The sequence below is a fragment of the Musa acuminata genome, chromosome BXJ3-11, assembly GCF_036884655.1.
Source record: "Musa acuminata AAA Group cultivar baxijiao chromosome BXJ3-11, Cavendish_Baxijiao_AAA, whole genome shotgun sequence".
Lineage (NCBI taxonomy): Eukaryota > Viridiplantae > Streptophyta > Magnoliopsida > Zingiberales > Musaceae > Musa > Musa acuminata.
This window is the reverse complement of record NC_088359.1, coordinates 26,369,972-26,382,930: the sequence shown is the minus strand read 5'-3', so window position 1 is coordinate 26,382,930 and position 12,959 is coordinate 26,369,972. Positions and strand designations below refer to the sequence as shown.

The following is a 12,959-nucleotide window of genomic DNA, read 5'->3' as shown; positions in this document are numbered from 1 at the left end:
ATAGGTGCCCAGCAAGCCAATCACGTGAGTGATGGCACGTGTGACTTGATAAATAATCTTTTTGCTTATTATATTTTGGCATATATCACTTTATAACTATTGCACATATATATATATATATATATATATATATATATATATATATATATATATATATATATATATATATATATATATATATATATATATATATATATATATATATATATATAGTGATGTCTTTGGATTTGTGCAATGGGAATCGAATCGTGATGAGATCACAAAAATGAGATCGATTCACCTTTAAACACATATCCTAAATAATCCAGTACAGGTGCTCATTAGAGAATGAGTTCACTTATTTATCCGCTTACGGAATGTTGGATGGTTGATGATGCCTTATTATCAGACAGTGATTCCGTAGTCCTAGCAGTATATCTGGTCCTTAGACTTGAGACACCAAGGATGTCCTGTATGAGTGCTCCACTCTTTGATACCAGACTTATAGGTTTGACTGTCCCAGATCTAGTACAGCTGGTCATTGGGAGTGGTAGTCGACCTTACGAGGGCTATTGAGTGTCGATAGAGGATCATTCACTCTCGACGTCATGAGAGGAATATCCCATGTATTCTTGCTTAGACAAATCCCTAGCCATGGTCATTCGGGTTGAGAGAGAAAGAATTCTCCGGGAGAATCCGATTAGAGCGAGACTCGAGTAGAAACCGTATAGTTCTGACAGCACAATGCTCGATATACGCTCTCTGGGATATTAGATAGATGAGGGACTATAGGTACATGGTAACTGAGGACAGACATGTTCAATGGATTGGATTCCCCTGTATCGTCTGGGGACTACGACGTAGTGGCCTAGTACGTCCGTAGTCGATGAGTCGAGTGAATTATTACAGAGATAATAATTCACTGAGTTAGAAGGAGTTCTGACAGGTATGACTCATGGCCAGCTCGATATTGGGCCTAGGGGGTCACACACATATGATAGGCATTGCAATGAGTAGAGGTTCGGATATGAGATATCCGACGACGCTCTTGTCTTATTGGATATCCAATAAGCCCATGAATTGTTGGATCCCATGGATGAGATCCAATAAGAGCCCATAAGAGATTATTGGATAGAGATCCACTAATCTAAAAGGCTTGGGTTATTGGATGCAGATCTAATACCCACTACGGGAGGATCCATTAAGGTTTGACAGAGGACCTCTATAAATAGGAGGGATTCAGAGCCTCATAGGCTAGAGTCTTTGCTTGCCTCTCCTATTCTCCTTCCCCTCTCCACCTTAGAGTAGGCTTGGAATTTTGAGGAGCGTCATCGCAGCCCTGCTGTGTGGTTCACCGCTAGAGAGGAGGACGCTTGACCTCCTTCACCCTCTCATAAAGATATGCAAGGAAACAAGGATATACGATCTCCCTAGGTAACACAATCTACTATATACGTAGTTTTTTAGTTTCGCGGATTTTGCGCACCAATCTTTGCACGACGATGAACATCTCTTTGGGAATCGGGAATTTTTGTTTTCTTGTTGTGCTGCGTATGTGATGTCGCCCCCAAAGATTTTTCCAACATTTATTTCTTAAGAAAGTTGTTCGAGAAAGATTAATTCAAATTATTAAGCTAAATGTATGGATCAAGTAGGAGAATGTAACTGTTATTATTAAATATCTTATTTAATAATAATATAACCACTCATTAAGATTCATAATTCATTATCATGAATTTCTTCATTTATTATGGTTTAAATGATTTCAGTTTTTTATTCATTATACATGAAATCGTTATTATTAAATTAAATATTTAATATAATTAAAGTGTTTCATTATGGTCCAAATGTTACAAATTTAAATTAATTCTTGAATGTTGTGAGTTGGTGATGATAAATGTTCTTGATGGGAGAACATATATATATATATATATATATATATATATATATATATATATATATATATATATATATATATATATATATATATATATATATATGATGATTTTGGTTCCTGGACTCAATCATCTCTTTGAAACAAAAAGACTTTCCTATATCATCTAAAGCGAGCGTTCTGAGTCGAGAAGTGTCAAAGTTCAAGAAGAAACCTCTATAGAAATTCTTGACAACAATGACTAGAAATATACTATTTCGTTTTCGCATCAGTTTTTATTATATTTTTATTATAATAATTTAAAAACACAAATTGACTTCAATGATTTCTTACCAGAAACTCTTTCGGATCCACCTATCTTACTGTCAACAATGATTTTCTCCTTTCGTTGCCACGAGGGTTGCATTGGATGATCCTGTGCCTTTTGTAGTAGATCGAGCTATGACAAACCTCGGTTGACTGCATATAAGGCAACAACAATAAGAATTCGAACTCCAATGATGGATCATTATTCTTTTAATATTATAAAATAATAAATTTCAATTTTAGTCAGAAGGGAACACTAAAAAAAATTCATGTGACAGAACATAGAGAAGGGGAAGAAGGCAAGCTACTCAAATCCTATCTTGAACTCTCTCTCAGACACTTTTCTATTCTCTCAATCATAGAGCTCACGTAGCTCATGTTTCTCTCGTCAATATATTTTAACTTGAGAATAAAAAGACAATCATAAAAAAATCTCACATGGATGATTTTTCTGATAGTAAAATCGACTTGATCCTTTCTTAGTCGAACAAACGATCAACATATTATCTCATCAACCTTGAGTCTCTATAAGTGGATGAATATATATATATATATATATACAAATTAATGCATGTTTAATTTGTTACACTGTATTTATTACTAGTGAAATCTAAAGAGAAATCATGTTTAGAGAAGTGTTTTATTTTTAGTTTGACTTAAAAAGTAGGATAGTAGGATAGTAGTATTTATTACATATCATCTCTTTCATTCGACGGTAGGATAGTAACTTGTCGACCACTATAGACCTCGAACTGTGATAAGCGGTATAGCTCAGTCGTTGAGGGCAATGGTCTCCGGGTAACTGAGCTGACTTGTGCTTCCCTCTAGTCGGGCCCTACGTGTGATAGCACGTAGGAAAGTCACTCGGTTCGATGTTGGTAGGTGACACTCTTGTTGACACCTTTTGTTGATGGTAGATCGCAAGGGAGTTATATAAGCCAACCGTTCATATACATAAGGCATAGGAGAAGAATGTACGAAAGAGCTGTTTATCAGTCGTGATCACCCTCGGTCTCCCAAATATAAGGGTTGGATCCCTAGTACTTTAGAGCCGAAGATTCATTATCTAACAAATAATAATAATAATTTGATCGTTGAAGGATCAAGTTAAAAAATCTCTCCCAATAACCCGAGGAGATCAGTTTCGGATCTACATCAGCCACCTCGCTCTCAACAATGATATTCTCCTTCCATTGTCATGAGGGTTGGATTGGATGACTCAGTACTTTTTGTATTAGACCGAGCTGTGACAATCCTAAGTTGACTACAACAACAATAGGAATGATGAATCATCAACAACAACAATACGAGGCAACAACAATAGGAATGATGAATCATTATTCTTTTGATATTATAAAATAATAAGTTTCAATTTTAGTCAGAAGGGGAACACTAAAAAAAATTCATGTGACAGAACATAGGGAAAGGGAAGACGGCAAGTTACTGAAATCCTATCTTGAACTCTCTCTCATACACTTTTCTATTCTCTCAATCATTAGAGCTCGCGTAGCTCTTGTTTCTCCCATCAATATCTTTTAACTTGAGAATCAAGAAACAATCATAAAAAACTCTCACATGGATGATTTTTCTGATACTAAAATCGACTCGTTCCTTTCTTTGTCGGACAAACGATCAACATATTATTATCTCATCAACCTTGAGTCTGTATCAATTGGACGAATTTTGAGATCAAATATATATATTAATGCATGTTTAATTTGCTACAATGTATTTATTACAAGTGAAATCTAAAGAGAAATAGAAGTGTTGATTTTTAGTTGACTCAAAAAAGTTGTGGCCGCCGGTAATAACATTGTGACTGATGATGGCAAAATACGGCTGTCTCCGAATAATATATATTGTCGCCACAAGGAAAAAATGCATTCGCATACATCCCAGCTAAGCGGATATTTGGTCAACCCGTTGACATTGACCCGCGCTCTTTCCCGCCGGCTGCACGTAAACGCCAGCTCCCATCGAGCAAGAAGCGGGAACAGCGTTCGCTGTGGGAGCACACGTAGCTGACTCGGCGTCGGGTTACGGCCCACGTATCTGTCGCATAGAAGTGGCATCATACATAGGGATTCCCTGCCATTAAAAGGGACAGGCGGAGGCGGCTCTTATCCATCCCAATCTCCGCCTCTCCTGTCGCGGTTCCCCTTCTCGGCTTCTCCTCGTCTTGTAGAAATTTGGGTGCTTGTTGATCTAATTCGAGCAATGGGCGAAGCTGGAGGCATCGCGAAGGACGTCACCGAAGTAAGCTCTGGGATTCTCTTCCTACCTTCTCTTGTTGTTGGGTGTTGATTTGATGAATCGCTTCGGAACGCATAGTTGATCGGCAAGACTCCGTTGGTCTACCTCAACAAAGTCACCGATGGCTGCGTGGCTCGCGTTGCTGCCAAATTGGAGAGCATGGAGCCCTGCTCCAGTGTCAAGGACAGGTATTAACAAGCTCATCGTCTTTGTGATTATCTCGATTCCTGTAACCGGCAATCTTTTCGCGCAGAATTGGGTATAGTATGATATCTGATGCAGAGGAGCGTGGGGTTATCCAACCCGGCAAGGTTAGAATCAATCTGAGACATCATTGCCTTTGTCATCTAACCTGCCGAGAGATTGAGACAAAAGCTAACACAATATACCTTGTGTCATTTGCTTTCCATGGTTGTCTTTGTCAGAGCATCCTGATTGAACCTACCAGTGGAAACACCGGAATAGGGCTGGCATTCATGGCGGCTGCCAAGGGCTACAAGCTTGTGCTAACCATGCCAGCCTCCATGAGCCTCGAGAGGAGGATCATTCTCAAAGCTTTTGGTGCCGAGTTAGTCCTCACTGATCCCAGCTCGGGCATGAAGGGAGCTGTCAAGAAGGCAGAAGAGTTGGCCGCCAAGACACCAAATTCTTACATCCTCCAACAGTTTGAGAATCCAGCAAACCCGAAGGTATTCTTCTACAGATTCTGCCCATGTAGGCTGACATTGATGCACATTTCATGCTCTTGCAGATTCATTACGAGACAACTGGACCTGAGATATGGAAAGGAACAGGCGGTAAGATTGATGCTCTGGTGTCTGGTATCGGAACTGGGGGTACGATCACTGGAGCTGGGAGGTATCTCAAAGAGAAAAATCCTGATATCAAGGTCAGTTGCAGTATCAACAGGTTCATGACCACAGGCCACTAAGAGTTCACTAATTTTGGATTGGTATGTTGTGTTCTTCATTGTTCCAGCTATATGGTGTAGAACCAGTTGAGAGCGCGGTTTTATGTGGAGGGAAACCTGGTGGTTTATTTATTCTCTTGTTTGTTCTTTTGTACTTTCCTGGTAACCTGCTGAAACTTTGATCCATTTGTGTCTGATAAGAACTGGATTTGTGGCACAGGACCACATAAAATTCAGGGACTTGGAGCTGGCTTTATTCCTGATGTGCTAGATGTGCATCTGATTGATGAAGTTATACAAGTAAGCCTATTTTTTTTTTCTTTCTTTTTTTAGATTTTCTCAGATAGTTAAGTTATATTAGTCAGGCTGGTTGATGACTCACTATGATCACTTGTTAAAAGACAGTTCTAATTTGTGATCATCTACTTGTGTGATTGATTAGGTTTCAAGTGATGAGGCCATTGAGACAGCAAAGCTTCTTGCTCTCAAAGAAGGGCTGCTGGTGAGTCTTGCCAAATGGTTGGTGTTTATGTCAATACTTGTTCTGCTATGAACATGAATTCTGTGTGATGCTTCTTTGTTTGGTCAACCTTTTCGATGCAAATTTGACTCTCATTGTGTGCTCATTGTAGGTTGGAATCTCTTCTGGGGCTGCTGCTGTTGCTGCTGTTAAGCTTGCACAGAGACCAGAGAATGAGGGGAAGCTGATTGTTGTGAGTGTTGAATTCTTTCCTCTCTTTGTGTGTTCTTTGTTCTTGTTTCACCATATACAAGAAAATAAGTCTTGTGATTTAATTCATTTAAACGATCTGTCTCTGCATGACGAATAGCAATTTCACAATTTTCTTCACTTCTGGGAGTATTTGAATCAGAAGTTTAGTGATTGCAGCTTTGATGCATTTCCTTTTAGTGCTTTTAGAATTCATTTCATTGTTTCCGCAACTTTGTCTCAATTTATTTCACTGTGGTAAAAAGAAAAAAGGTAATATGATCCTAATAAATGTATTGGCCACTTGTTCCACAGCAAATGCAAGTTTAACATTGGATTGCCATTTTAACATTGTATCCATCTTTCGGCACATCATATCCATCTTTCGGTCGATAAGCATGTGCAATTTTAACATTGGATTGCCATTTGTTGCAGTTCCTTTCCATCTCACTAATATCTTAGATTTCTCAACTTTTGTTTTTTCTCTTGATTCCTTCAAATTGATGAGACTTAAAATTTCGTTGTCGTCTTCTTCGATCATGAGGATTCAAGTTGCTGATTAACCATCGCTGCTGGTGCAGGTTGTCTTCCCAAGTTTCGGAGAGCGTTATCTTTCCTCTGTGCTTTTCCAATCGATCAAAAAAGAAGCTGAATGCATGGTTGTGGAGCCCTGAGAATTATGCTTTCTTTATGTTGGGAAGTAAAATCTTCGCACGAATAAGTGTTTGATTGCCGAGTGTGGCAATGATGGCTTTCTTGGATTGAAAAACTTGCTATCTCATTGTTCATGTCCTTCGTCTCATACTACAACCATTTCAGCTATCAATTCTCAGGCGGGACCGAGTAGTGTGCCAGCCTGAAGTTGATTTAGATGCATCAAATAAACTGCAGATTCCCTTTAACTAGTTCGATTTGCAATGCACGTTTGAATCCTACCAAGATATTCATTCAATGGTATTGTTCTTCTGGTTTTAAGTTACTTCGTTACTCCTCAAAATTGTCAGTGCTGTAGAACAAATGTTTGCATGTCAATTTCAAATTTGGTGCATAATAGTTGGGAGTTATTATGCCAAGGATTTGTAATACATACCCAATATTTATTGGTCCGATAATTTGATCATGGTAAATCAGATGATACAAATATGAAAATCCAAAAATACATTTGAGTTTTCTTAATAAGCTTTGTAATGTTAGAACGCAAAGCTTGCTGGAGCCCATGTTCGATCGCCATTAGCTCAAAAAGATGAAGTAGTCTTCGTCTACACATAAATAAGCACTAGCTAGCATCAATCCTCATTAGAAAATATCAGTGTAAATCTTAATTCTACCACACTATACATTTTGTTACTTTGCAATTCTTTTTAGCTCTGCCATGGCATGTTGTTGCTCGCTTTTATCGTATTAGATCTTAGAACCATGGCTCCCACTCATGCCAAATGCATAAAGAAACTATCATTCGAGCTCAAGATATTACAAGTGGTTAGCATGATCTCACGTTTGCATCAATGAGAAGAAGAAAAAACCTTACACCCCGCTAATATCAGCCAATTCATCACACGCCATCTAATCAAATCACAGTATCGAAAATCTTAGTATCTCATATTACCACCAACTGTTTGATGAAGTCTTAATATCGAAACTAAATACCAGACTCCCTTAAAGCCAATAATAAGCCAATTATAGATGACCAAGGCATCCAGAAATTGCTGCAAATTGAAGTAAATGGTACGCGAGTTCATCTGGATTCCTACACAATCATGTTTAGAAAGGTTGAGAGCACCAGAAGTATATAATAAAGCTACATAATGAAAATACAAATTACACTGAAGATCCATACTTCATTTTAACGAAGGAAGAAAACATAATCAGAAGAGTAGTAGCATACATGAATGAATCTGCAGAAGCTTAATCTACTCTTCTTGGTTAGCTAACCCGTTTCTCCTGAAACATCACTGTGAACAAAACTCCAGCTCTTGTATAGGTTTGTATCGATGCCTGTTGATGACAATCCTCTTGACTCAAAGCACCAAACACGCAGTTTGGTGCGATGCCGTCGTTCATATTTTACTGAAAGAACCAAAGAATGGGCATCGGCAGGTCCCCAAGCTACAGCTCCCAGAGCATGAGAGCCGAAGCAAACAGGAGCAGGGCCAGTCTCAGTACACCAACTCCACTGCTCCTCGACGCCCAATTCGCAGGAATCAGATCTGGTATCGAGCATTCCTCCCCGTTGAAGTACACTTTCGAGGGGTAGCCACCACCCCCGATGATATCGATCCCGGGCGTCTTCGTCTTTGTGAACGAGATCACGGACTGCTGCTTTCCGGGCACCCTGGGATCGGTGTCTGGGTTCGTGCCGTTCACTTCCCCGTTGAGGTAGTTCAGCCCAGGGAGGCCCTGCATGAAGATCGTGTTGTCCCCCATGGCCGTCCCGTTGAATGAGTACATCTGTTCGTATCCCCGATAGGCCGTGTCCATCTTCACGGCCAGGAACCAGTCGGCGAACTGGTCCTCGCGCCAGTTGAACAGCGTCACCCGGGCGCTCCACCCCTTGTCGTAGTTGGTGAGAACGTGCCAGTTGATGCTCACGCCACAGTTGTCGCCGCAGGGCAGCGGGGAAGGAACGCTGTAGTGCTTGATGTCCGCCCAGGCGACGGCCTTGGCGGTCCGGTTGTCGAACGGCACGAGGAGGGCCTCCGGCGGAAGGAGCATCGCCTGCGCCTTGGCGTTGCAGGTCCGGCCGCGGTTGCTGGCGGGGCAGCCGCAGGCGCAGGTCTTGCAGGGGATGACAGAGTCGTTGTAGAAGGCGGAGAACGAGACGCAGCACTTGGGGCTGGCGCCCTTGGGGCGAGAGATGTTGCAGACCACCTGCCAGCTGGCGAGCGCGAGGCTGTCCGAAGAGAGACCGCTCGGATCGGGGAAGGCGGTGGGGCTGACGCGGATGGGCTGGCCGCACTGGAAGTCCGGGTTGAGGGTGCCGGAGATGTTCCAGTTGATCGGGGGAAAGAGGACGGAGCGGTTAAGGTCGGGAGGCATCTTGTACACCTGGATCTGGAAGGCGGAGACGGCCTGATCCGGGTCCATCTCCGGCGGCAGGATGGTGCCATTGCGGCAGCAATGGGGGATGCGGCCAAGGTCGGTGTCGTTGTAGCGCCACGGGGTGAGGTCGACGATGGTAGGGTTGCGCTTGCAGCTGAGCACCTTGGAGAAGTCCAGGCTCTGGTAGTACTGGCCCTGCTTGCCGAAGATGCAGTCGGAGGAGTCGACGACGGAGGGGTAGGCGCCTTTCATGGAGGAGATGAACTCGCCGCGCGCCCACTCCCAGGAGAGCTGCCAGTGATCGAGGCGACCGAGGGGGCTGTGGTTCTCGAGGGTGACGAGGGCGAGGTAGCTGCTGCCGTAGGACTGGAGCACGTCGTAGGAGATGGTGAGGTCTCCGGAGCGGCGCGGGAGGAAGCCGGTGGCGTTGGTTGCTTCGGGGACGTAGTCGGGATCGGGGACGCAGCAGGTGTCAACGATGTTCGAATCGTTGTAGGCGGTGGGCCGCGGGCAGCTGTAGGAGGGGTCGTCGAGAGCGAGGAACTGCGGGAGAGGCACGGCGGGGGGCGGCGAGCCGAAGAGGGTACCGACGAGGGTTATCTTGGCCTCGATCTGCGACCGATCGTTGGCAGTCTCGATTGCGGTCTTCAGGTCGGTGTTAGGATAGCCGGAGAAGCCGGTGGCCTTGGCGTCAAGGGTGGTGTTGTAGGGGAAGACGGAGCCGTTGGTGAGGACGCCTCCGCCAACGGAGACGATCAGCTCGCGGTGACGGAAGGGGATGAGGAGGGTCCATGAGAGGAGGTCGGCGGCGCCGTGGTTGAGGACAGTGGCGGTGGCACTGAAGGCGTAGGGCTGGTCCGCCGGGTCGGAGGTGAATGGGTGGATCTTCTCCCGGCGCTCGAGGACGTAGGAGAGATAGATGCCGTTGCAGAAGGAATCCGGCGAGGGCGCGGGGGCTGGGGACGGGACCGGTACGGAAGCCGGAGCCGGGGGCGTTGCGGCCCCCGCCGCCGGAGTTCTTTGCGACCGGGAGCCGCCCACGGAAAGCGAGATCACAACCAGAAGAAGCGCAAAAGAGAGACGAGAACACCAACCCATCTGTCACACCTCTCTTTCTTTTCCTACTACGGCCACTTCGAGTCACACACGCACCTGCACTCCTGTATCTAAACCTCTCTGCAAGGGAGAAAGAGATGAACGAGGCAGGAGAGAGAGAGGGAAGACAGGAAGAAGAAGGCTGTGAGAGTCGGAAGGCAGAAGGAAAGCGGAAGGGCGGAGACAGCTGTAGGTGGTGGGGATGGCTTTGTGGAACGGGGGCTCTTTGGCCAACCAGATCTAGTATTAATATAAATGGAAAGAGAAGAGCAGCAGGCGGGCATAGGAAAGGGTAGAAGGATTTGGAAACGGGGACGGCAAAAGGGCAAAACTAAGCCTGATAAGATACGTGATTTCTTTTGATTTTGCATTCAATTTTGGAATTCATCTGAATCCTCCATCTCTTTTATTAACATTTTGGATCCATGGTTAATCATTGGATTCAATATTATATGCACTCAAATTCATTAAAATTAATTGAGATTTTAGGATTTTATGGTCAGATGAACAGCAGAACGTATCTTCCAATCTGAACACCACTTTAAGCTTCGTAGAAACATATTCAAATTTGTATTCAATAATTTGTACCGAGTAGAGCCGTCCTCCTTCACTCGCAAGTTGGGTGGGTAATCCCAAAATAATAGAAAACCTATGTATCCGTTGAGAAAGACGTGTCCGCGTTGCTTGATTCAAACTTCGGACAGGAAATAACAAGTGCGGTCGTTGTGGGCCCGGATATGCTCAAACCCGTTGTCGGTGGGGCCCGTCATCACATGTTACGTTCTTTTTGAATCCACTGTACCATTATTTCTCTAGCTTTGAATCCTTCGCCCGGATTGCTTACCTGCCCCCACGTTTGTGGGAAGGGGGGGTCCCAAACTCCCTCGTGGCAGTATCGACGAAGAGTCGCGGACGTGGGTAGGAAACGTGTGGCTCCTCCCTCTCCCTGAATTGACATCGAAAAGGAAGGCACGTTATCATCGCCATGATTCGCGACGTATACTTAAAAGTCTCCCAACGCGGCAGGCTATATATTCTAATAAGATTGAGAGCGTATGGAGGTTCTAATGAAAAAGATCGATAATTGTGAGTCTGACCGTTGGCTTTGTAGCGTTCATTTCAATATGTGGTCTACCATGATTAATATGAGTGGCAATTTGCCATACCCTTGATTCAGCTCATAACCAGTAATAGGTGAGATATATCTATAATTTGAAATGTTTTCATGATGAAATTTTGAATAAAAGTTTAAGCATATATCTTTGTAAGTACATCTATAATAGTTATTTTATAGGTGTTACATAATATGAAAAATTTATATTGAGAGTTCTATAGTTTTGAAAGTGAAAAAAAATTCGATTTGTCTTTGATGAAAATTGATAGAAAACACACCACTGATATCAAGTATTTGATTGACATGAAAGTGATTGTGTAAAATGGCATTTTCAATATCCTTTTTGTTTTCAACGATGAGTGACTTGGTCAACGTGTCATTGGTCATGAGAGATGAGCTATATGGGGTTGGAGACCATTCGACTGAAGATGATCTCCATAGAGGAGGTGATGACAAGGACGACGAAGGTGAAGGCTTTCATGAAGAGGGGAGGCCTACTTGCTTGCCACCTGGACTCTCACTATGTAGTTGATATGCTTATGGTGTGGTCATCGTCCTGCTTGGTTCCTAGCGTAATGAGAATAACCGTCAGTAGGATGCTCAGAGCATCGTCATTATCCTGCGTAGTTCTTAGTGTAGCAAGAGTAAACACCGTGGGATACTCATGACATGGTTATCATTGTCATTATCACTAAAGTCATCCTCCTTATGCTCCTCCTTATTTATAATCACGAGAGCCAAGAAAAGAGGAAGAGGCCTAGCACTTGCTAACAAAAGGGAGAGAGCTTTTGTAGCAATTTAAGGTAGCGAGCCATGGGAGTAACATTGTGTAAGGGGACAAACAAAGGGAAGTCGAAAGGACGAGAAATATAGGTTAGTTGTTGATCCAAATCTCGATGCCAAACCAACCATAGTTGACAAGTGCATGGAGGAGGATGACAAGGGTGCTGCAAACGTCGAAGGTGGCGCAAGTAAGTACCGGGAACGAGATGTCATAGTGATTGCTGGGCTGCACAGCTACGAGGAGGGCTCGGGAAGGATTACTTTGGTGGTGACGATGATGACAACCATGCCCTGAACATCCCAGAAGTGGTCGCTCTCGCTACATCAGGAACTAAGTGGGATGACAACCACACCCTAAGTATCCCAACTACAATCGCTCTCGCTATACCAGGAGTTAAATGGGATAACAACCACACCCTAAGCATCCTAGTTGTGGTCGCTCTCGTTACACTATGAGCCCGGTGAGATGACAACTACGCCAAGCATCTTGATGACAAAGTAAGAGACAGACCAAGTGATAAAACAATTAGGCTTGCCCCTCATCATAAGAGCCTTTGCATTTATTGGTCTCGATGTCACCTCCTCCATAGAGGTCATCTTTGGTCGGGTGATCTCTAACCCCATTCAATTCCTTTCCATGATTGACGACACACTCATCGAGTTGTTCACCATTAGAAATAGAAAGAACATTCAAATTATTTTTTTACTTATTACTTTCATACTAATTTAGCACTTGATGTTATGTTATGTTTTTCGTTAATGTAATTGGCAACGTTAGATAAATAAGATTATTTATTTTATTTTCATAATTTAACTATAAGGATCTCAATTTAAATACTTTTAAAAATAAGGATTACGATGCTAATATAGTTCGAGG

General features: G+C 43.2%; 2 protein-coding genes across 2 annotated transcripts; one reads left to right on the top strand and one right to left on the bottom strand.

Annotated features, from left to right (window-relative positions):
• Positions 1 to 4,150: 4,150 nt before the first annotated feature.
• On the top strand, positions 4,151 to 6,956 carry LOC135652781 (cysteine synthase). The gene is made up of 10 exons (XM_065174017.1): positions 4,151 to 4,435; positions 4,511 to 4,620; positions 4,686 to 4,743; positions 4,858 to 5,121; positions 5,184 to 5,321; positions 5,411 to 5,462; positions 5,563 to 5,642; positions 5,785 to 5,844; positions 5,975 to 6,055; positions 6,633 to 6,956. Exons 1-10 carry the CDS (start codon positions 4,397 to 4,399, stop codon positions 6,723 to 6,725), a joined length of 975 nt encoding a protein of 324 aa, XP_065030089.1. The 5' UTR covers positions 4,151 to 4,396; the 3' UTR covers positions 6,726 to 6,956.
• Positions 6,957 to 7,837: 881 nt separating this feature from the next.
• On the bottom strand, positions 7,838 to 10,395 carry LOC103971569 (COBRA-like protein 7). Its single transcript, XM_009385627.3, has one exon. The coding sequence runs from the start codon at positions 10,186 to 10,188 to the stop codon at positions 8,158 to 8,160; it is 2,031 nt and encodes a 676-aa protein (XP_009383902.2). The 5' UTR covers positions 10,189 to 10,395; the 3' UTR covers positions 7,838 to 8,157.
• Between the last annotated feature and the right edge of the window lie 2,564 nt (positions 10,396 to 12,959).

Bases quoted from the DNA above. Each gene is read 5' to 3' on its own strand.
- LOC103971569 (XM_009385627.3), bottom strand. From the start codon at position 10,188: ATGGGTTGGTGTTCTCGTCTCTCTTTTGCGCTTCTTCTGGTTGTGATC.
- LOC135652781 (XM_065174017.1), top strand. From the start codon at position 4,397: ATGGGCGAAGCTGGAGGCATCGCGAAGGACGTCACCGAA. The intron at 4,621-4,685 runs GTATTAACAAGC...CTTTTCGCGCAG, and splicing joins TGCTCCAGTGTCAAGGACAG to AATTGGGTATAGTATGATAT. The intron at 5,322-5,410 runs GTCAGTTGCAGT...TCATTGTTCCAG, and splicing joins AGAAAAATCCTGATATCAAG to CTATATGGTGTAGAACCAGT.